The following is a 25,257-nucleotide window of genomic DNA, read 5'->3' as shown; positions in this document are numbered from 1 at the left end:
ATTGCTTTATTTGTGCACATCGATTTTATGTATGGGTTGAATTAAAGTTTATTTACTTTACATATGTATATCTTGTTGGTAGTGTGTTCCTATAGACTGCTGTGTAGAAAGGGATTTAAATAATAAGTAACTTATTCATATTAATGTGGTAAGCTTCATGTTTTTTCACTCATCCCAACCATTCAAAACCTTTAAATAAACATTGATTCAGTGTAAGAATTTAAAAACGAACCAATACTTATAAGGCAGTGCTAAATAATAGTTTTCCACCATCTATTACACCCTAAATGTTAATGCAACCAAAATATGTGATTATTGTTTATATTTAATGTTCTTTGCTATCAGGGAAGTTATTATTAGGTAATAGATGTGTAAAATTACTAAATATCAGTTTTCAAAATAATACTACAATAGGTTTAGATGTATATGTTTATTATCTCTTTCTTTTTTCTTCTTTTTAAACGTCTTTTTAAACATTTAATTGATGTTATTTGGTGTTTTATTTTGTAGACGGACGCGGTCTGCAGTGCGCAGGCGCAGAGAGGAGGCGCTGCGTTTCCGGCTGAGCTCTGTGTTTGGGCTGTGTGTGTATCTGCGCGCGGGTTGATTTTATTTATATTACTTTATATTTCTATTAATATTAATATCTAATAACTGCAGGTTCCGGCCGCGCCATGTCCCAGACCGCGCGCTTCCAGTCCCAGCTGGCCTCCATCATGGAGGCTCTGGCGAACGCGGCGGTGGCGGAGATCTGCGAGCTGGTGAATGACGGGTACGGTGTGCTGCGGCTGGAGATCTCGCGCAGGGAGAAGGAGAACGAGGGGCTGCGGAGGAAGCTGCTCGCGCTGGAGCTCCGCGCGGCCCGGGAGAAGGCGCAGCGGACCGGCAGCTGGGCGCGCGAGGAGCCCGCGAAATCCCGGGGTGAGTGGAAGCCCTGATACCCCGGGAAGTGGGTAAAGACCCCTTGCTCCAACAGCTGGACTACCTACTGATCTAACTCATAAAACAACAGTCTGTTTAACCCACTGATGCATATCATCTAATGAGGTTTACAGCGGCTTGCAAAAGTATTATTTAAATTATTTTAGTATAGTATACTTTTCCCCCATTTGTCACATTACAACCATACAATTAAAATGTTTTGTTGATATTTTAAGTGGATTAAATAATTGTGAAGTGGAACTAAAATAATACAACCAAATAATGTGTGACCTTTTTTGTTTTTGGCCAGGCAGTGTATTTACCCATTTTTCTTTGTATATTAGCTCAAGCTCAGTCAGATTAGATAAAGAGCATCTGTGAACAGCAGCAATTTTCATGTCATGCCACAGAAGCTCAATAGGGTTTAGGTCAGGACTTTGATTGAGCCATTCTAATACATGAATATTGTTTGATCTGAACCATTACACTGTGGCTCTGGCTGTATGTTTAGGGTCATTGTCTTGCTGGAAGGTGAATCTCATTCCCAGTCTCAAGTTCTGCATTGTCCTATATTTTTATCTCCATCCATCTTTCCATCATCTCTGACCAGCTTCCCTGTCCCTGCTGAAGAAAAGCATCCCCACAGCATGATGCTGCCACCACCATGTTTCACACAGGGGATGGTGTGTTCAGGGTGATGAGCAGTGTTACATTTCCGCCACACATAGCGCTCTGCATTTAGGCCAGATTTGTGGAGCGCATGACGTATAGTTCTCCTATCAGTTTCTCCAGAGACCATGGGCCTCCTCACTGCTTTTCTGATCAGTGCTCTCCTTGCTCGATCTGTCAGTTTAGGTGGACAGCCATTTCTCGGTAGGTTTGCAGTTGTAGAATATATTTTTCTATTTGTGAATTATGGATTGAACAGTGCTCCCTGGGATGCTTAAAGCTGGGGATATGTTTTTTTTATGGAGCTAACCCTGCTTTAAACTTTATGATGCTGTTTGTTCAGTAGTGTTCTTTAACGAATTACTGAGTCCTTCACTGAGCAGCTGTATTTATACTGAGACTAAATTACAAACAGCTGTTAAATAATTAAGTGACTTCTGAAAGTAGTTGATTGCACTGGATTTTATTTAGAGGTTTCAGAGTAAAAGGGGCTTTGGAAACCATTTTCATTTGTATCATTTTCTTTCAGTTTCATAAGTATGTGCTGCTTTGTGTTGGTCTAGCACTTAAAATCTTAATAAAAAACATTTGTGGTTGTAAGGTGACAAAATAAAAAAAAAAAAAATGAAAAAGTTGAAGGGGTATGAATACTTTTGCAAGCCACTAAGGGCAGATGTGGCTGCATGTTTTCATGCCAATTCAGCAAAAGCACAGCTTAACACCCTCCTGAAAACTCCAATTCATAATGGTCTGCAATGAGGGCTGTTTTAAGTGCAGAGAATTACCATAGGTTATTCCTACTCCCCATTTGGTAGATAGATTATCAGGTTACCGTAGTCAAATCCCAAGTTAATATTTTTAGGCAATTGCAATGTGTGAGATTTGTGTTTTCCTTTATCCTCTTAATATAACATTTTACAGTGTGTAGCCATATCATCAGCCTGTTTAAAAAAAGCTGCACCAACTGTTTGTTGCACAATTTTAAAGACTATATATAGTACTTGTAGATTATAAACAGGCAACACCTGTAAAAATCTGTGTTCGGTATTTGGGCAAATGTTTTATTTTGTTTGCTTTCAGCTAAAAAAAAGTTCATGTCAATGCAAAACTTGTGTATTTATAAATAAAATGCTTGCAGCAATCAGATGTTTTAAATGTGTTGTACATATGTATATATTTTTTTACATTTTAACAATTCATGTTTTTAGCTGAAGCCCGCTGTCGTGTGAAGTCAAGCCTCAGGGCACAAGCAACAGTGCATATTCATGAGGACCCTCCACCAGTCACTCAGGTCGAGGTGCGTTTCTTTAACATCTTCACACATCGTCAACACAGGGCAGGGGGTGTTTATTTTATCATAGTTTATTTTTGTGTCAGGGATTTTATATTACAGTCATCTGCCATCTTTACATGAAAAGAAGTTTTAAAAATATCATTAGCACCTCAAGTGTAGAAACATCTGACTGGATTATTTTTACCTGCATTTGTGTTTACCTACCTTCTGTTTTTCTTCACAGCCAAAACAGGAGTGTAATGACGTTCTGATTGTGGAGACTAGTAACGTCCAGATACAAGGTAAATAAACATACACACGAACACACTGACCTGTATTAGGGATATTCCCAATCTAATCATATGATCGGAAATCAGGGCCGATCACATAATTTTCAGAGGTCCGGAATAAGGTTTAAAAGATCTGGATCACTGATGTATCATATTTCTATGAGTGGTATCATTCAGGCAGCGTAAGTGCCAGTGAGCTGGAGGCTGGTAGGCTAGAAAAGCGAGCTTGTGATCTATCTTGTCTGTTGTATGTGTGGCACGGATGCTTATATATTAAGCCAGCTACCTATCGAGCCATCTACTACTTTCATCTACCACGCTTTATTTTCCTCCAAACTGTTGACACACCGTCACTGTGCTGAACACTCTCTCTCACTAGTGTTTATTAAAGCTGTCTGTTACACTCAGTAACTCAGATAATTCTCATTTAAAAAGCATCAAAAGTACCCTGAGATATTATAATACAGCAGAAAAAAGATTTATTCTGTCAGGTGTATATCACACTGCACTATTATTACTGTAATATAAATATAATTTAATTCTAATTTAATCTAACTCTGATTCTTTATTTACATGGAAATACCACTTATAAATTAGGAGTTTCTTTGATTTTACCAAATTGAAAATCTTTGGAATATAATCAAGAGGAAGATGGATGATCACAAGCCATCAAACCAAACTGAACTGCTTGAATTTGTGCACCAGGAGTAAAGACATAAAGTTATCCAAAAGCAGTGTGTAAGACTGGTGGAGGAGAACATGCCAAGATGCATAAAACTGTGATTAAAAACCAGGTCTCTTAATTTTTTTTCAGAGCTGTATGTGCACTGTTTGATATTTGCACTGATGATTGTAATGTTTTTGTTCGTTCAAGTAAAAAAAAAATGTCTTCATTATATTTTTCAATGAATATGCTTAATGTAAGCAGTTATTAGCCCTTTTTTAGAAGTGCAGGCTAGTACAATATAAGACATTCTCAAACACATTTTTGTGATGAAATGGTATTTCAACGATACTGCATTGCCAATGTATCAGATCAGAACTCGGTTTCGGCAGATTCTTAAAATTAAATGAATGAAAATTGATCCGGACATCACTAACCTGAATATAAATGTGACTTGTGTGCTGTGAGTGGTGATTTATTGCTGTGGTTCTGTGTGTTTTACAGATACTGGATGCTCCACCACTAATGAACAGGTGATCCATCCAATTGAAAGAGAGGAACTCGACGAGCAGAATTTGTTTGGACAGAGATTAGAGGCTCTGGACCAGCCCCACACTAACACACACATGCTCACAGACTCCATCACACACGACACACACGCATCTGATAACCACAACCTCACGTTCCCACCCACCTGTTCTTACTCCATGACCTCTGAGCCAATACCAGCACACATCAGTGCAGACACACAGTTTACTATGCACGGAACAGAACACGCACCAGCTCACATGACCTCACCGACGAGCCTTCCTGCCCACCCCCAGCTTCCCGTCATCACTACGGAGTCCGGGTCCGGGAGTCTGTTCGTCTGTCCGTTCTGTGGGAAGTCACTGGCGTCGCTGAAGAACCTGAAGATCCATGTGCGCGTTCACACGGGGGAGAAGCCGTTCGCCTGCGTGCAGTGCGGGAAACGATTTTCAGACTCCAGCAACCTAAAACGCCACCAGAGTGTGCACACTGGGGAGAGGCGGTACCGCTGCTCGCACTGTGGGAAGGGTTTTGCCCAGTCCGGCTCACTTAAAGTGCACCTCACCATCCACACGGGCCAGCGAGGGGTCCGCTGTGCAGAGTGTGGAAAAACCTTCATCTCAAACACACATCTCAGAAACCACATGAGTCATTCTCACACAAAGTGAGATCATGCACTGTGTAAATTATAAAATGTGATTACTTGAGGAACGTTTGGGGGTAAAACTGTGGAAGAACCCGTTAAGGTGCTTTGAGGAACCTTCAGGAAAGCTTAAAGGAGATCTCTGGTGTAAAATGGACTTTTGGTGTAGTAAAACATGATACTTACATGATACTTACATTTGATGAAGAGCCCACTTCCCCTTTCCTACAGCTTTCTGAGATACAGTAATTTTGTGCTTTTTGCCCAGCACTCTTTACAACGGCTGTATGATAAATCGTTTTTTACACCGTTATTCAGCTCAAAGTAGCTCCACACCTTCTTGGTAGAATCCAGAGATCCCTAACATTTAAATCGAGGCATTACTAACTTAAAACGTGCAAACTTCTTGTGCACTTTTTAAGTTATTAATGCTTTGTGAGTGGAGGTGGGCTATTCAACAAAGGTAAGTACTTTTTTTTTATCATGTTTTACTACACCAAAAGTCAATCTTACACCAGAGTTCTTTTTTTAAGGTGCTTGAAGGACATTTAAAAAAAAAAAAAAAAAACTAAGGCTTCTCAAAGGACCCTATGCCAAGTTCACACTACACAATTTTAGGTATTTTAGTGACAGACTGTTATTTGTAGGTAATCTACTGTGAACTCCTGGAAGATACTCACACAGAGGCATCATAGAGCCATCACCCAGCAAATATCTAGCAGGTTTAATATCTAGACTAGTCGGCGACTGAGAGTCAGGATCATTAATACTACCTACAGCCAATCGGATCGCATTAAGATACAGATCCATGTGTCCAATGTATCCAACCAACGTATCTTCTTCATGGCCAGAGCTGGTGAAAGAAAAGCCTACCTACTTCCTCCTTTCCCTGTTTTATCAGGAACCACTAGACGGAGCCCACAAGTAAGTCCTTAGTGAAGAGCGGTGAAACACAAATTAAATGAAAAAAAGATATTTATTTTATGTTGGGGCATTACTGGTGATGGGGGAGGTTTGTATGAACAAGCATTGGACAGAAAATGCAATTAAAATTTGACAAAATTAGAAACAAATTATAATCAGAGCCTGTGATAAATGTTTTTCTGCATGAACAATTCCTGACAGAATAATAAATGCTATGGGCTTTTGTTCAGTATGTTGCATTGAGACCAAGTGTAGTGCTTTATTTTAAGGAAAGGCAAACATGCCAACATTTGCAGTAATAATGAACTTATTTCTACAGAAGCAACATATTATCTTGGACATATTTTTAAAGGGATAACTGTATGTTGAATTTAAAATGTAAGAGGTTAGGAGTTAAGTTTTACACATGAATTTGTATAATATGTATATAACTTTGAGTGCCTTTTTGTGAATAAGTTTTCTTGTGAATAAAACACTCATATCTTGAAGTACTGTATTTTCAGTGAAAAACTTTATTGATTTCCTTTTTGCTCATCACAAAATATTTCAGTTAAAATCAGTATTTGTTCAAATGTTCAAAGTCACAGTATAATCTTATTAAATACCATGAATACTCGGAACCCATTCTGTATTAAATCTACAGAAAAAACATTCGCATTTAGCCAACTTTATACCCAAATCCTGACTGTTAATACATAGCATCATCTTTTAACTTAGAGTTGGTTATTATCATATTTATTGCCAAAATTCTATTTTGGATTTCATGACAATCAAAAAAGTACTGTCTCAAAATAACTGATTAAACAATTGGCGTGTACAGCTAATAACAACACATCTTCCTGTAAATTTCAGCTTTGCATGTTTTAGCACATTGCACAGTAAGCATTTTGTAATCTTCAATTTGTCATTGTTTAGTATATTAATAAAAAGCCAATATAAAAATATTACATTTGCAAAATGTGGTAAAAATGTGCCGGCTGATGCTAAGTGAAATCTACAGAGCTTACATTATTGAAAGCTTAGAACATTTAATATGATCTTATATATAAAAAAGGATTAGGGAATGTTTTCATGCATGAGTAGCAATCATGACTAGAGTACAACATGTCAGGAGCTTATTTAGTAAAGCATAGAATGAAAAAGGCAGTTACAGCTTTACAAATACATATAAATCCCTTATTTTTTCCTCACATACAAACATTTCTTACAGCAGGGATCATATTAAACCTGACAAAAAGCTGTTTTAATTTTGAATTTTCATGATTTTCCTTTGGTACCAAAATATAACTTGAGAAAATTCCAGCATTTCAAATGCACGTTAAGCACGCTTGTACCTAGTCTGATATTAGTACATACATATGGCAATTTACACTCATAATAAAATTCAAAATAGCTGCACCCAGATGGAAGTATCATATGTGTGGAGTGTTTTATGTGGATGAGCACTGTCCTGTTAAATTAGAGCACCAGAGTGTGCTTTAAAAAAAAGGTACTATAAGGCGCACTTATAAAATCCTTACATTTTCCAAACAATCGTCAGTGCCCCTTATAATCCTTATGTATTAATTTTACCAGTCAGGTTGTAAGGAGCAGTAAAGCCACTCTGCTGAAGTACAGAGTTATACAGGAGTTTCCCAGGCTAGAGTAGCATTAGCATTAGCCGCTAACGGCTATTTCCCCATTCAGAAGTGAGCATTATCAGCCTGTATCCTGCTGCTAACCACCGGCTATCACTGCTGGAGCAGCATTAGCATTAGCTGCTAACCGCACTAGCTCTTTCACCGCTCAGAGGCGAGCATATCGGACTGTATATCCAAATTTAAAACAAGCTTTGTGGGACGAACCACTAGCTAATATTACCCTGGTTTACCAGCACACGTAGGGTTCCTCAGTATGGTGCTGTCGTTAACCGCTAATGCTCCAGTCTTAGTGCTGGAGAAATTAGAGAATCTAAGCTTACTGTAAAAAAATGAAAGTGCTTTACTCACCCAAATAAACAGTTTTCAAAAGAGAAATCTGTGTAGATTAACATCCAGCACTCATTTGACTTTAAAAGAAAGTCTTTTTTTTCATTATAGTCTTGCTTACTTAGCTTAGCTTTACTTAGCTCCCCTCCCACCACCACCCAGCAGCCAGACCTGCTTAATTAGAAGATCCTTATAGTGTATCTTAAAATGTGCCTTATAATCCGGTCTGCTTTATGTATGAAAATAGACCAAAAAAATAGACATTCATTGATAGTGCACCTTACAACCTTATAATGTGAAAAATACAGTAATCATGGCGCTGTTCGCCGTGTGTCCACATACAGATTTGTTGTTAGACATTTTGGCATCCTTCTGGGTGCATCTATGTTTTTGACGATGAGTGTATATGTAAAGTATGTGAATTATTAAAGTACAATTAATTTATACTTTACAGCATTAGGCAACTCAGTAATAGTTTAAGGCCACTAATATCTAATTATTAAAAATTAGGAGTTCAAACCCTGTTAGCTAACATGTAAAACAGGCCCTGTGACCACTGCTGCCTCTGTGTACGTCATTAAACCTGCTGCTCATAGAATGTCTTGAATAGGGCTGCAACCAATGATTATTTCGGTAGGTGACTAATCTGATGAATACTTTTTCAATTATTTGATCAGTCAGTGATTATTTCTGGCATGCCTTCCACCGCTTTTTAAAAAGAAACGGCTGAATGCCTGATTTAAATGCCATTTAAATGTCCGAAAGATATTTAAATGTGCAATGTTCTGATGAGTAAATGAGTAAATGTGTATTCTATTGTGTTTGGGCACATTTGGAGACAAAGGTCAAGTTGAGCGTGAACTGAGTGCGTAAGCCCATTACAAATTAGGGATTAGTCGACCCTGAAATTTGCCGTGAACAAAGATTTGTAAACCAAAACATCAATCATATTGACTTATTGTTGCAGCCCGATTCTTAAAAGAAACAAATCAACATTTCTTTCAAATGCTGTTCAGTGCTCATGATTTCATACTTAGTTTTACTCAGTATTCTAACACTCTCATTTTTCTAACATTTGGCTCTGAAATTTCAGCAAAACACAATCCCTACATCATTGTACTCATCAATTATGCTACTTCTACCATTAAGCATATTATTCATAAACTTTCATAAACCACCATGCAGCCAGTACACATGGCAGAATCACCTCTAAACCAAAAAAAGTTTAAATAATTCATTTTCACAGCCTACAGACTAGTACCCCTGATGGTTACACGGTCTGTCACATTAACATTAACATCACACTTTAATGACCCTTTAGTTATAAAATTCCAAGAATACATATATTAAAATACTATATTTACCTTATATAAGTCTATATTAAATTGACCAGTGTCTTTTTTCCTAATGGACAGAATTACTTATTGTCATTTTGATAAAAACAACAAGCTTTTGCTGGTTTTTAAACCTCTACTGATGTGTTCCAAGCTTCCAGCCAATACAATGGATGTTCCATTGTCATTACATGACAGCATGTACAGTTGACTGCAAAAGATTGGGCAACCTTGGACGAAAGACATATTTTGGGTTTACTAAATTGCAAATTAATAAATACAGTTTCTGTCACTTTCACACAATGATCCGAAGCAAAATAGCAGGTGTAAAAGGTGCAACAAACCCTGCTCTGTCCAATTGGAATTAAATTTGGACAAAACAAACAAGGGTGTCTTGGTTCGGATCGACTAGGTTGTCTGCATTTTTTTTTTTGATGGTTCAGACTTTAGGACCAATTGTAAGAATCTGAATCATGCTGAATCATCACCCACTAAACAACAGAAGAAGTAAAAGAACTGCGAATATATGTTCATGCTGATAATTTCTGTATCTACTGTAGCTGTAGATTAACCCTTATTTATAACCAGAAAAAAATGATTCTTTTATGTGTGGCATAAAGGAGCATTGTCCTGTTGGAGTAACACACCAGAGTATGCATTCAGAAAAGGTCAGCTCACTGGTTGCAGGACTTCATTAACGTAAAATTGGGCTGTTAAAGTGCATGTGAGAGTGTGATATAGTTTGATTGTGGCAAACTAATTCACAACAAAAACAAAAATTGTGTTTTGTCCAATGAAACCCAAACTTTTGCAAATAAACATAGTGTGGTAAAAGTTTTTTTCATTTTTGTAACATAAGGCTGTAATTTATGTTACAAAACTATCTGCATTAGCTCATCACGTATATATGCAGCACAGTTTACTGTGTGCCAGGTGTTTTACACCCAATACCTCCCATTAAAATCACTGTAGCCCTACAGCCAGGATTTAGCTGCTTCTCCTGGTTTTATAACAAAACCTTATTTTTTCTTTGTGCTAAAATTTACTAATTTAAAGTTTTAATAAAATGTTTTTTTGTTACAATAATAAAGATATGCAGCTCTAGCTGATGGTCCCCAGGGACAGATTTGGAAAGGCACTTTTTAAACAATAAGCAGCATCTCTCCATAGGAAAACTGGCACACTTTAGGGCACCATGCCTCTCTTCACAGCACACTCCCCCTTTGAAGGACGGAATTTTTATTACATTACCACAACTTCCAGTATAAGTGCAGCAGGCTAAGTGCAACAACACAGAGCATGAGATCACTGTGGTCAACACGGTGGCTCTAATAAACAGTCCACGCACTGTTACCAACATGCAGAATTCCTAGCACATTTATTACAAGATTTATCCTCTTTTTACTTACAAGGCTGAACAATGTGGACAGAAATTATATCGCAATATATTTCTTAGTTGCGGTCAATATGATATAATTCCCAAAAGCCAAGGTTTGGAGCAGTTAGCTGCAATGCTAACAGCTGATATTGGCAGTGTTGGAGTGGTTAGCACAAATGCTAATAGACCACCTCGGCAATGTTGGAGCAGTAAGCTTCACAAGCTTGGAGTGGTTAGCTGCGATCCTAAAGCCAGCCTTGGCAATTTTGGAGTGGTTAGCCATGATGCTAACAGATGGCCTTAGCAAGGTTGGCGTGGTTAGCCCCAATGCCAACAGGTGGCCTCTGCAGTGTTGGAGTGGTTAGCCCCAATGCTAACGGATGGCCTCAGCAGTGTTGGAGCAGTAAGCTGTGATGCCAACAGCTGGGCTCCACAGACTTGGAGTGGAGTGGAGCTGCGATGCTAAAGCCAGCCTTGGCAATTTTGGAGTGGTTAGCCCTAATGCTAACTGATGGCCTCGGCTGTGTTGAACCAGTGGGCTGTGATGCTAAGAGCTGGACTTCACAGGCTAACCCCAGTGCTAACATACAGCCTCGACAGTGAAGGAGTGGTTAGTCCTAATGCTAACAGAAGGCCTCAGCATTATATATATATGGAAAGCTAATGGCTCACTCCCTACCGACTCACCTATGGTTTGGATAGTGTTTACTTTAACAACACTTCAACAATTTAAAGCTGTGTTTTTAGGTCAGAGTCAGACTCTTTTCCAGTTCTAAATACTAAGTTGGCTTCAGCCCCAACAGTCAGATTTATAACATTTCTTAAACAATAAAAAATCCTGTTGAATATAAATATTTAAAGAGAATTTATTTATATTATTCTATTGCCCACATAAATCTTGCAGAGGCCTCCAAAAGGCCTGAAAAAGAGTGAAAAAGAGTTGGCTAAACCCAACATAGTTTAATAAAGCGCATTTTTCTTCATTTGAGGAATTTATGATTATAATATTGCTAAGTGCCCATAGAGCTGATCCTACCAGACTCTGGATCAAAAGTTTTTTATTTTTATTTTAACTTATTTTAACTGTGATCTCATGCCAAACCATGTGTGCTGCAGATGGCCTGGCTGTGACACTATTCCACTATATAATGTACACTTATTTTCTTTTCCTATTGCTCTGTGTACACAGATAACATCCCAGTCTATTTGGTTAAACCTGAATAAACACATCGTCTAGACTCTGCCAGAGAAGCAGGACGATAAAACCCATTTTTTGGATCGCAACGAATCCAACAGCTAAGCTGCTAGGTCTTTTTATAATAAAAATAACAAATTATATTAATAAAAAAGCTAATATAATTTGTTCAAAAGCATCAATAGTACAATACACATCAACATTATAACAAATGCATTAAAATGCATTTACTATAGTTGGTACTATAGCTTTTAGATAATCATTTACCTCACACAATTAAATCCTTTAGAATTAATAGTTGTGTTCAATAGTCTGTGTTGTTTTACTTTTTGCTGATTGTCCAAAACAGATTTGGCCACAGCAAAGCACAGACCGTTATTGTTTTAGTTCAGAAGACCTTATTAGGTTGCTCTGTGTTGCTACAGTGAATAAATGTGCCCTCAAAAAATTACATACAGGATAAAAACCCACTAAGATTCAATCTATGTGTATGTTTGAGTGTGACATTTTGTGATTTTGCGTTGCCTTTCTTTTATGTTCCCTCTTTCAGAGTCTCATGATCACAGATTATTCACGAACAGCACACACAACCATGTGAACACACTCACTCACTGACACACACCTGCCTGCCGCATACTGAGCAGCGTTCACACTCACACTCGTGCTCTTATGCTCACATGAGGACACACTGATTCATCTCCACTGTCTGCAGTAACATCTGCATTGCTTCATCACTCGTTTCTGGAGGTGATATCCTGCAGAAAATACAAAAAATGTATTAATGAGCACAGTCCCGTGGTACAAGGTACTGATATGGCAGAAATTACAATATGAATTATGATAAATATATATATATATATATATATATATATATATATATATATATATATATATATATATATATATATATATATTTGAAACAAGATGAAGGAAATAAAAGTCCTGCTAAAAAGAAAGTAATTAAAAAAAATTAAACTGAAAATTAACTGTTTCACCTATTATTTGTTGTGGCCTTTTCTTGGTCCTATTTATTCCTGTCTTGTGTTCTTGCTTGTGTTCCTAGCCATGTGCTCTTTTAGCACATGGTCCAGTTTTGTTTTTGTCTTGTTTCCACCCTAGCCCTGCCCTAGCCACACCCTGTCATTAGTGTTTCTGTGTTTGTCTGTTTATAAATACCCCATATTTTCTTTTGTCCACTTTCCTGCTTTTTACAAAGTAGTGTGTAAAACATGCGTAACACAACATCTCCTGTGATAATCCATCCCATGCAGCTTGAATGTTCACACATTTCCTGCAGATTTTGCAGTAGGAGTGCATTTAATAGCATACCACAGATTTTCCATTGGGGGATATGTCTGTGGATGTGGCTGCCCATGGTGTAGTATCTGTATCTTAAAGGCAAGCTCTTTAGATGGCAGCAGCAGTATGTGGAGGAGCATACTGTTCTGTCCTGATGCCTCCAGTGCCTCCACTCACATATTTATTGGTGATCTCCACCAAGATGAAAGTGGAGTTTGATACTGAAGATGAACTTCTGCCATTCTAAGTCACTTTATGACAGGCTGGCACAACTACCTACCAAGTTTCATCCCTGCTGGGCTGATTTCTATTGAAACTATTTTTTTTTGAAAATGAGTGTATACTACTTTCAGTTAATTTACTTATACTGCTTCTTGTTTGAAGATTTAATGTTATTTGCTGTAAACTATTCTAATTTCTGTAAAATGGCTCAGGGTATTACAGTGAAGTAATGCAATAAGGCTCTTTCTTGTGCTAAAGTCTCTCGAGGTCTACTCTAGAAGTTTCCACAACTTACCTCAGTTTTGGTTTGATTCCATTGCGCTGCTCTTCCAGACTTAAACAGATCTGAGAGAAACAGAGATTTACATTTCATTTACTAACTCATATAAACTTACATTTAATTCAGGGCACAAGAGTAGGAATTCATAGCATACAAAGTCTTGCCCAAGGACTCTTTTTATTTGCAGTGTGGTGTACCTGCCAGTTTGCAATGTGGTGGGCACTGCTGGTGTTGTGCCGAATTCAGCACCCCTGCCAGAAAAAGCACCCCTTTTTGGGGCATATTTCTAAGTAAAGTTAAAGCGCTTTTCATGGCGGGGGTGCAGATTTCAGCACTACTATGGTGCCAAATTCAGCACCCCTGCCAGGAGAAGCACTCCCTCATGGGAGGAGAGGCTGCAGGTGACATGACTATTTTTCATTATTTATTAGAAGTCAGCGTAGCTTAGAACAGCATTTTGGGTATTTTCATTTTCTAAAGTTACAGCCAAGAAGACGTGCGCGCTCTCGAGAGGGGTGCTTTTCCTGGCTGAGGTGCTGAATTCGGCACAACACTGGTACCCATAATTAATATCACAATTTCAGTCTCTGAATGCAATATTTGTGAATGTGTATTTTGTATGAACTGTGTTCACAAAAGACAGCAACTATTTGTACATCTGTTTTTTTGAGCTTTCCATTTTTAATGCCAACAAACAACAGAGTTGTCAAGTAATGAAGTACTTAAGTAATAATTTTGGTTATCTGTACTTTACTGGAGTAAATGTTTTTTCAGATGATTTTTACTTCCATTCCTTGCATTTACACTCAATTACCTGTACTTACTACTCCTTAGGTTTTCACGCAAATTCCTGTACTTTCTACTCTGCTTGGGTTTAGGAGTATGGTATTTTTTCTATTATAATATCACTAACAATATTGCTGATGTTAGTATTATCATTATGTTAACGTAATAAAACAATGTGGTTTAGTGGGTGTGTATATGTGCATATCTGTACTCACATATAGACGAGATCAGGAAAAGAACAGCCCCGGCCACAGCAACACCTCCATATTCACATCTGTCAGGATATGACATTGTCAAAACACTGACTTACACCACTCACAATATTAAAAGTTATCACCATTTACACAACTCAAAACTATCTACAAAATCTAAATTATTTACTAAATCAAAATCATCAACAAATACAGGGCTGTGTATCTGCGATATTTATCACGAAACGGGTTACAATTCTTTACACTGCTTTATACTGTAATACTACTAAGGTGATAACCTGTGATTACCTCTATCACATTTTAGGAAAACTGTCATTGTATAAACACACACACACACCATCATCATTATAAATCAAAATAAAATAAAAATACTTTTTGTCAAATTAGAACAGTGAGAATTTAAATATACCACATTTTACATATAAACCATTAATAATAAAATACAGTGTTTTTAAGAATCAATACAGAACTATAAAACACAATATTGCGAAACTTTGATATTAAACTATTTTCTTGCACCTTTAATTAGACAGATTTTTTCTTCTTTCTTACATGCATACTACTACTGTATTCCAGACCATACCTGAAAAACACTGCAGCACAAAGACACAGTGTGAAGATGAGGAAGAGTACGGCTTTCCAAAACCCATCATCGGAAGCTGAAATTAGAAATCAACATTTAAGGAAAGATGCTAAATTAAGCTGTACATTAGAATGATTTTACTTTAGTGTTTTAGGTTTTGGGATTAGGAATGCACCAAATATTTGGCAGAAAAACACTTTGGGTCTTCATCCAAATAGGTGAAAGACCTGTGACTGATTCATAACGCAGTGTGATTTTTTTAAAGGAATGATGACAAAATGTATGATTAAACTAGCATTGCTGAGGTAAATATATGGATAAACTTGCACTGCTCAGGTAATGTGTGATTAAAGTAGCACTTCTGAAGTAAATGTATAATTTGAACTACTTTGAACACTACTGAGGTAAATGTATAATTAAAATGAAAAACAACTGCAATAAAAGTCTTTCATCAAGCAATATAACATCAACAATTTTAACAGCACAAAGTCACATTAGAACACTGTATCATGCATATACAGCTCTGGAAAAAAAATAAGAGACTGAATTATGAGTTTCTTTGGTTTTACCAAATTGAAAACCTCTGGATCCAAAAGCAGTGTGTAAGACTGGTGGAGGAGAACATGATGCCAAGATGCATAAAAAAATGTGATTAAAACCAGGGTTATTCCATCAAATATTGATTTCTGAACTCTTAAAACTTTATGAATATGAACTTGTTTTATTTGCGTTATTTAAGATCTGAAAGCTCTGCATCTTTTATGGTTATTTGAGTCATTTCTCATTTTCTGCAAAAAATGCACTAAATGACAAAATTTTTATTTGGGAGAAATCTTGTCTGTAGTTTATAGAATAAAACAACAATGTTCATTTTACTCAAACATAAACCTATAAATAGCAAAATCAGAGAAATTGATTATTTTTAAGCGGCCTCTTATTTTTTCCAGAGCTGTATATTTATATATTTATGTGGAAATTTATTTTACACCACTTAACACCTTTAATTCCTAATTACTAGCTTTACCTTGTTTTAGATTAAAATTAATTTGTTTAATAATTTTCTATCTGATGACTCCTGTAAAGAGCTTGTGAGGTAGGAGGTGATCAGGCTTTAAGTGTAAGACCATCATAAGTTTCAGTTTTTTTTTGACATCTTATTCTCCATTACTCAGCGTACCTGAAGGTGGGTACGTGGGTGGACAGTAATTGTTACAGAGACATTCAGAGGGAGGTGGGACATCCAGAAGGCCAGTCTCTGATTGGCTAGGCATCTCGTGGGTAGGGCACACCTCAGGATCCTCCTCTGACAGAAATGATTCTTTGTCAGAAGGAAGGACAGTTTCTGAAGGGTCTGAATTGAAAAAAGACAAAACAGGTCACATGCATGCACTGTTTTTCTTGGTTTAAAATACGGTACATAGTGTTTTTAACCTTTAAAAACATTGTCTCACCGTATGTGAAAGAGATAGGCGTGTCTTTTTCGGTGCTGCTGCTAAGATCCAACCAAGATGGCGGATCGCTCTCTTGCGTGGAGTCAGCTCTACCGAAGACACGCCCACCCAACCATGACTGACATGTCTGTGTGACGTCACTCAGGAGGCTCGCCAGTGACCGTCTCACTTTGCGCCTTCGCCGGAAAATTCTACACAAACACACAAAAACACACATGAATACATACATTTTTTTGTGTCCACAATATTTAAGCTTTGGTCCAGAGAATGTAAACAATGGCTAAAATTTTCATTTTACTTGAAAAAAAGAAAAACACTGGTACTTTAACAATGTCCATAAGCGTTTGTGGATGTATTGAATGATAATTTTGACTATAATCAAAAAGCAACAGGTTAACATACTACTAGTAACTACATTTTAGCCAGCTTAGCCTAGTTTAGCCTAGCCTGGCTGTGGTGTTTTTTTGGGTTCAACTAATCAATATGTGCTACTTTAACTAGAAATTTTTAAAATTTTCAAAGTGTTTTTCATGATAATTTAGTTTTTCTCTGGTGCATTATGCACTCTGGGCTTACAAGGCAAAACAAAATGGCACAAAATGACAGCTAACACATTAGTGCCCATTTCAACAGCAGAGAAATTACACATAAAACTTACAAATAGCATATCAGCTTTTTATTAAAACAGCCTATATTTTCTGCCAGAGGACGTAGCTTCACTAAAAATAGTTTTATGCAGTTTTATACCAAAGGTAACAGATTAAACCAAAACAAGGGGACAGACATGAAATAATGCTTACATATTGTGCAAAAAAATGTACATTAGTTTGGTAACACTTCACAATAAGTGTACATTAATTAACAGTATAAAATGTATTCAATATTAATTTACTAAAACATTCTTAATCATTAAACATGTTAAATTCATTAGTATTTTTTATTTACTATTCATTATGAATTACAATGTTCTTAAGCATTACAATTTTGCAGTGATTAATAATGTCTTAAATAGTGTCAATGAATAATTAGTTGAGTGAGGACTTTAAACAGCCATATAACACTGTTTATTACTGTCTTAAGTACTCTTAAGTACTTGCGCCAAAAACTGAAAACTAACTAATAGAATTATTTTACTTACAATTCAAGACAGTCAGGGGGGTGAGGGGTGGATCTCAATTAGTTAATATTGTGTACATAAACTTTGCCTAAAATGTACATTAAGCATTTTTAAAACATTTTAATGATAACATTTTAATATTTAAAGAGCAGAAATGTATTAAACAAAGTGACAATATTATTCACTATTTAGTAAAGCTTAATCTTAGCTTAAATCTTTATCTTCTTCTTGCTGGCACTAGTATTAGTTCATTAGTTCATTCTTATGCTGGACTGTAGAAATGACTTTAAGACATGGCCGGAGCACAATCTCCTCTTGTTGATGATAGTCACCAGTACTTACAGGCCTGACAGGTCTCTGTTTTGCTCTGTGCTTGCTTAGACACACATAATATGCCTAAATCCTTGCAAAAGAAATTCATTTTGTTATTATTATGAGAATTACAGGATGATTCTTTTTAAACTTCTATTTAAAATAGTCTTATGGTTATTTAACTATTGGTTGTCAAGTATGTGACATCAGATATGACTGATAGTTCGCAGCTGTGACATTCATTAAACCTAAATAAATTTAAGATATTCACAAAGCTATTAATAATCTAGATCGAAAAAAACCCTAAAAACCTAAAAACTCACGTAAATCTACATAAATATGTCATGGTGTAGGGGTGCCATTTCGTACAATGCCAGATCACCTTCCTCATTACAAGCACTTGCTGTAACGATTCTTATATGAGGTCCTTCAACCAGTGGTCCTATCTTTTTGAACACACACTCTCCAGTGCACTATTTCTGCAAGACTATGCTCATCCACATACTGCTGCTGTGTCAGGAACTTGCCTTGAAGGCAGCTGCATCACCAGACCTTTAAATCTCTGATTTAAAAATGTGTGGGATGCTATTGGACACGCTTCTGCAAAATCTGCAGGAACTATTATCTATTATCTATCACAGGACACCATTAGGAACCTCTACTACTCCATACTGAGACTTTCAAATAGCATTGTAACCTGACACATCTTTATGGATGCATCTGTTCTACTACACAACTATATACAGTGCAGTTCCTTTGTTTTTGCTTTTTTTTGTCATAAGCTTGGGTGTAGTTGGGTTCTGCAGCAGGACAATGATCCAGAGCACATCAGCAAGTCCACCTCTGAATGGCTTAAAAACAGATTTGGCCTAGTCTCAGTCTGATTGAGATGCTGTGGCATGATCTTAAACAGGCCATTCATGATCAAAAACCTTCCAGTATGGCTGAAACAAAACAAGGAGGTGAAAGACTATCGCAAAAGCTTGATTGCAGTTGTTTACACCAAAGGTGACATTAAATTTAAGGGGCAAATACTTTTTCACACAAGGCCAGGTTGGTCTGGATAGATGGTTTTGCTTAATAAATGAAATGATCATTTAAAAACTGCTTTTTTATATTTACTCAGGATATCTGTGTCTGATATTAAATTGTTTGTTAATCTGAAAAATGTAAGTATGATTTAAAAAAGTACCAAAAAATCTTTTTCACAGCACTGTATAATATATATTTTATTGAGTTCAAATTATTTAAAAATAGTGTGATACAACTTCACCAAATTCTGGAGATTTTATTGCCTCGAGGCCAAGGCTTTGTATCCAAAAGTTGTTATCTCTGTGTAGTATGATTGGCAAAAATGCTCTGAAATGTAGATGTCCAAAGGCCTCTAGCCTTAAAACAGGCGAGTAACAAAAATTGTGTGAGTTTATTACCAAGTTAAACTACAAGTTGAGTTGAGGGGAACTCTTTGGCGATGTATTACTTCAGAGTTTATTCCATGGTGTTGAGGGGTGTGACTGAGCATCATTTATTTGCATAATGGGCGTGTCCCCCGATCCTAGCTTACCATCAGTGTGTAGTCTTGCCGACTAGGGTTAAGTTCCATGGGCTATTCTATTATACTTTATTTAATGGTTGTTTGCCTTGCCAACATGTTGTAGGATATAAGAGCAATTTCCCATCATCTGTACTGTAAAGTGTGACAAAGTGCAGCAATGCTCTGAGAAATGCAATGGAAAAACACACTGCCATACACTTGTTGAGTATGAATTAGTTATTGTGATCAGTAATAATGCTTTTTATTGTCATTTTCTCCTAAATGTTGCAGGGTTTTTAAATATTACACATATTTTTTTACACATATTGCATTAACTGTTAACACTGTGAAGAAGTTTATGGTAGAATTAACTCCAGCTGAGAGCTGTATTTTACTTTAAATGGGAAGTATTTTAACTCCCATAACAGTTCAAATTTAACTCCTGAACAGAGTTAAAAGGCCAAAAACTCCCAGAAAAGAGTTACTTTAACTTTGTCGTAGAGTGCATTCGATGGTCACGCATATACACTCAAAATAAGTTGATATTAACTCTCATGTTTAGTGATTGGACTCCCAATAACCCAATGACTCTAAAAACTCCTCAGGTTTAAGCCTAATTTTCTTATTTCTTTGCTCAAACAGCTGCTTTCACTTTCACACAAAGACCGGGAGTCTCATACTGACCGGACAATGTTCTCTTTGTAGGAGACGTTGGTTTGAGTTGGAGTGAGGGTCAGGTTTCCCTGCTCATCAGTACTAAAGCTGTCCTCTGTCAGTAAGTAGTATCCATTGGCCAGGAGGCGTGGGCTTCGCCGGCACACACACACTGAGCCTGTCACCGGATTGGTAGAGAAGCACTCGTAGGAGGAGTCAGAGAGGAAGGATGTGTCAAAACTGTAGATGAGAAAAAATGATTACACTCTGCACACAAAAACGGACACAAGCACACACAATATCATTACCCTCAACATACATAACATGACTGTCAGGCCAAAAATCTTTATGTATCTATATAGCTAACTTTATATGTTATATTTTCTGTTAAATTTAGACGTTCATAACTTTCTTAACTTTAAATGGAAGGCAATGAGTGCATTCAATACGATCACAGAACTTTAGAGTTTGTCAAAAATCTGATCAACATGTTTACATGGTCTTGATAGCTGATGGGGAAACTCAAGAGTTTAGGCAATAATCACTTTTTTTCTTTGCAATCAGCCAATAAACTCACGTAAACCCCCAAACTTTATGCTGTAGCTTTTATTAACACGTCAAGACCCGATATAAACATACTGTACATCAGAAGATTATTAGATTACTTCAGTATACATGCACAGAGAAATAACATTACTGAGTCAAAATCCAGCTCTGTTTTATCAGATCTCCTAATCAGATTTATACACCTTACTCCGATCTAAGAAATCAGATTATACTGTTTACATGATTACTTGAGTAATCAGATAACTGCAGTAATACGATTATAAATGGATTTTTGAATGTAAAATGGCTCAATGTAGAAGATCCAGTTATCATAATATATATAACAATGTAAAAAGATGAAAAAAAAAAACATAGTTTTTGTGTGACAATAAGAATATACAGCAACATATACAGAATAAATACACAGTGTGTAGTTTGTACCTGCATGCTTGATCTTCCTGATGGCTTCTGGTTTTAATAGGAGAACCTGGAACAAATACATTGTAGTAATAGTTTAGTTTGTGTGTATGTTAGTAGTGTGTGTGTGTGAGAGAGAGAGAGAGAGAGAGAGAGAGAGAGAGAGATACTTACTTGTAACTGCTCCTCTGAAGAATAAAGCCATGGCTTCCACTGCTGCACAAGCTACAAAATAACACGAACAGGGTAGAGGACAAATGGTTATCACAGATACCAGAAACACAACTAATCATACAGCTCAGAACGTGACACACATTATCTTACATGCTAATCTCACCAACACACACTCCTCATACTGTCGTAAACACATGTACACACACACACACACATGGCTACAACACACAGAGGTACATAGTATTAAATGCAATAATAATATATATATATATATATATAAGAATCAGATTTTACAATACTTAATATTTCTTATCATATTTTAACACACAGACAAAATCAATTAAAAAAGCTGCTTTTAAAAAAAGAAATAGCCTTTTAAGCCATGGTCATGTTTATGTAGCTGCTTAGTACATTTTTTAGGAACTTAAAAATCCATGAAATACACAATAGCATTTTTTTACTGATATGATAAAATATTGTTACATTTCCCAGCTTTATTTTTTTTTATTATTGTAAGTTTTTTATTATTTTAAGTGCCTTCATGAAGAAAGTAACGGAAATCTAAATAAAGCGTATTTTAGTTTTTAATGTAAACTGCAATTGTCCAAATAAAAAAAAAAGACACAATAACTGTTTTCTCCTAAAAGGGAGAAATAGTTAATATATGGTCATTTTTTTTTTTTACAAGAAATTCGTCCCTACAAATTAGACCATTTTTCATCTATTTGCACAAACTTGCATTATTATTATTATTATAATTCATATTTTATTTAAATGATTACTATAATTATAGATTTTATTTTATTTTTAAATTATTACTATTACAATATTTTTTTTTTATTTTAAATTATACCTATTTTTTTATAGTTTTAAGTCTTAAGTCTTAAGGCCTTAAGGTCTATATGCACATCATTTATAGTCCCAAATCAGTCAACCAATCAATCAATCAACTAATATTTGAACACAGAAATACATTGGAGGTAACCATCATTTTGAATTCAGCCAAGCATTTACAACTTAAAGGGCATAAAAAAGGGGAACTAGACTTTTAAAAAAAGAAAAAAATATTTAATTCAGGAAAACTTAAAAGGGGAAACTGCATAAACAAAATAGCAATAGTGTCAGGTCAATGGCACTAAAAACATTAAAAACAAACGAAAAACAAAAAAATACTGTCCTAATGCTAATAAAATACTAAATAGAACATATTTTTTACATTAGATAATTTATTAACACAATGATATAAGATGTACTGTATATATGACCAGACAGTAATAAAAGCCACAGCAGCAGAGAGTGTGGATGATGGACACTGATGAAAGCTGATGGATGTGCTGATGGGGTCATGGGGAGAAGAAAAGGGGAGAAGAGGAGGGGGGGGGGGGAGTGGGGTACAGGAAGCAGAAGAGGAAGAGGGGGGTGGGCTGCTGCAGGCTGATACAAGGGGAATGATGTTGGCAAAAAAGGAGGAGCCAGGAGAATCATGGTGTACTTCCTGTTAACCCTTTCCTGTCTGGAGAGATGCTGATTGGCTGTGGGAGCCCTATTCAACATCATGACCCACAAAAGCACAAGCCCCCACAACCACACACAGCAGCTAAACGAATGTGGTAGAGAGAGAGAGAGAGAGAGAGAGAGAGAGAGAGAGAGAGAGAGAGAGAGAGAGAGAGAGAGAGAGAGAGAGAGTTTGTCAGTTGCCTAAAAACAGAATCAGGCTGTTGGACACTTTCCCAGTTAACTGAACAAAGAAAAAGAGGAGGGGACTCTCTCTCTATTTCTCTCTCAGACACAGACATTCTTTCTCAAACTAACTGCAGAAAAAAAACGTTTTCACAGTGATCACATGACAATTTTGTTTTTATTTCAACAGGAAGAGCACCCCCCCAACACACACACACACACTTCTCAGCACCTTTGACTTCATTGTTTCTGACAAAGCTTCCCAAAACTTATAGAAATACACTACACAGAACAATAAGCATATGAGAGCGTATCAGTCATCAGTCCTACACACCCATCTACACTATAGAGATTTAATACGCTCAGTTCTGTTCATCTTCAGAGATCATCATAATAACCCATCATACACATCTCTTTATACTAATCAACAACACGTTCATTCAGTACGATAGTACCAATACTACTGCATGAATTCCTCCAAACAACCAAGTGATAAAAATTAATAATATCAGTGATCCTAAAATAATAAATTAATTATCTAGTTATAATATAATAATGATAGTCTGATTATTTTTAAAGGGCATATAGCAGGAACACGTTTTATTACAATAAAAGCAATAAAGCTGATGTTGAAATTATAAGTAATCTTGCTTTTGCATGATCTACTTGAATAAGGTCCACGTGTTCTGACAAATTGTGCTACCTATCATTGTGCAGTAAGAACACAGTGCAGTAATGGCTGGACAAAACATACCCTATGCTGGTTAATGTGTTAAAATGTTAAATTTGATGTGAATTGATGTGCACTGATATTAATAAATTCTGAAATCTGAAAGTAACTCTGATGTAATGCATTAGACAACAAAAAGATAAACCTTGACTTAGGAGAAGCTATCTTTGCTGTCTGGAAAGAGTCTAATAGAGATGTGCAGTGCAGTCATTAAAACCTTAAAACTGAAGCAAGCCAATCTAGATAATTGTCGTCATAATCAGTGTAACCATTTATGTGTTCAGTTTTCTCATCATTTAAGACTAAATTCTCAGGTAGAAAATGGGTCTTCGTTTTGTCATTTTGTCCTTTCAGTATAGTAAAAAATGGATTTGAATTTAATTTTCATGTCTTTTTACAATGTTCCAGTTTATTAATGCTGCCCCTCACAATCTTAATTTCGGGATTTGATTTTCTAGATTTTTTTCTTGAAACTACAGTTATGATTATACCATCGGATTTCTGCATGACAGAACTTGCAGAGAAAATAACTTGTTACATGTTTCTCTTGCTAGAAGCAGAAATTAAAAACTAAAAACATATGAAAATGCATTTTTTTACTGTAGTAAATGGAAAAATGAAATAATGATGTTTACACACATTTTTCTTGTTTTCGAGTGTAGCTTAAAACGGACATAAAACTGACACTTTGCTAGATGATCTGTTTTCTACATTATTTAAGTAACTTAAGCCCCCAGCTAGAATAAAGGGCACATCCGTTACACTGTTTTTGAGGGTTTCAGGTTGAGATTCTGCTATAAACAGGAAATCTGCTAAAACTCGCTGTAACTGAGAATAAAAAACACAGGAAACAAAGAAATGTTGCAGAAACAGTCCAGGTTTAACAGAGTTACTCTAAATACTGAGCTCAGCTGCAGATCTCAGAATAAAACGCTACACTAACATAAAGTAACAAAGCGCGGCCCAGCCCAACTTACCCGCTTCCTCCGAGCAGCAGAGTGGGGTTTACAAGCGCGGACACACCGAGCGAGCCCTGCGGAGAGACTGCGGGGAGACGGGCTGAACTAAACACGGAAAACACGGTCCGCCCACTCTTCCCACGGCCAGCCGGACTCCGGGGACGGGCTCGGATTCTGAGGACCGAACCGGGGCTTCCCAACAGCTTTCTGACAGACAGACCAGCTGCTGTTTAGGATTTAGCGCCACCTACTGGTCTCTAATTTTAGTTCACACCACCATCCACACCCCATCATCACCGTGGCTGCTCCAGATATAATCTAATTTACATGGATTATTAACCAAATACTAAAATGTCTTTTTGCCCTCCCCCAAAAAATCTACAATAATTGCATTTAATTGAATTCGCTATATATCATATTTAGATACAGTCACAGGGTGGACAATGACATGGTGGACAGTGACAGAGTAGACAATGAGAGGGTGAATTTTAACAGGGTGGACAGTGACATGATGG

The 25,257-nt window shown here is 36.6% G+C and overlaps 2 protein-coding genes across 2 annotated transcripts; one reads left to right on the top strand and one right to left on the bottom strand.

Annotated features, from left to right (window-relative positions):
* The first annotated feature begins 546 nt into the window (after positions 1-546).
* Positions 547-6,144, top strand: LOC103029027 (zinc finger protein 534). The gene is made up of 4 exons (XM_015602538.3): positions 547-921; positions 2,799-2,887; positions 3,108-3,165; positions 4,322-6,144. Exons 1-4 carry the CDS (start codon positions 675-677, stop codon positions 5,011-5,013), a joined length of 1,086 nt encoding a protein of 361 aa, XP_015458024.3. The 5' UTR covers positions 547-674; the 3' UTR covers positions 5,014-6,144.
* Positions 6,145-6,401: 257 nt separating this feature from the next.
* On the bottom strand, positions 6,402-24,986 carry tmem71 (transmembrane protein 71). Its single transcript, XM_007237638.4, has 10 exons — positions 24,761-24,986; positions 21,374-21,424; positions 21,224-21,269; positions 20,267-20,476; positions 16,620-16,810; positions 16,346-16,519; positions 15,169-15,244; positions 14,589-14,647; positions 13,603-13,652; positions 6,402-12,541 (listed from the first exon to the last, which is right to left on the bottom strand). Exons 2-10 carry the CDS (start codon positions 21,402-21,404, stop codon positions 12,518-12,520), a joined length of 861 nt encoding a protein of 286 aa, XP_007237700.3. The 5' UTR covers positions 21,405-21,424; positions 24,761-24,986; the 3' UTR covers positions 6,402-12,517.
* Positions 24,987-25,257: the final 271 nt, after the last annotated feature.

Source organism: Astyanax mexicanus, chromosome 4 (assembly GCF_023375975.1).
Source record: "Astyanax mexicanus isolate ESR-SI-001 chromosome 4, AstMex3_surface, whole genome shotgun sequence".
NCBI lineage: Eukaryota > Metazoa > Chordata > Actinopteri > Characiformes > Acestrorhamphidae > Astyanax > Astyanax mexicanus.
The sequence above is the reverse complement of the archived record's forward strand: the minus strand, read 5'-3'. Positions and strand labels throughout refer to the sequence as shown.

What these genes read in the sequence shown, in the direction of transcription:
- LOC103029027 (XM_015602538.3), top strand. Translation starts at nt 675, where the DNA reads ATGTCCCAGACCGCGCGCTTCCAGTCCCAGCTGGCCTCCATCATGGAG. An exon ending in CACCAGTCACTCAGGTCGAG is followed by an intron (nt 2,888 to 3,107) that starts GTGCGTTTCTTT and finishes TTTTCTTCACAG; the next exon opens with CCAAAACAGGAGTGTAATGA. An exon ending in TAGTAACGTCCAGATACAAG is followed by an intron (nt 3,166 to 4,321) that starts GTAAATAAACAT and finishes TGTGTTTTACAG; the next exon opens with ATACTGGATGCTCCACCACT.
- tmem71 (XM_007237638.4), bottom strand. Translation starts at nt 21,404, where the DNA reads ATGGCTTTATTCTTCAGAGGAGCAGTTACAA. An exon ending in GCCTATCTCTTTCACATACG is followed by an intron (nt 16,520 to 16,619) that starts GTGAGACAATGT and finishes TTTTCAATTCAG; the next exon opens with ACCCTTCAGAAACTGTCCTT. An exon ending in ACCCACGTACCCACCTTCAG is followed by an intron (nt 15,245 to 16,345) that starts GTACGCTGAGTA and finishes TTCTAATTTCAG; the next exon opens with CTTCCGATGATGGGTTTTGG.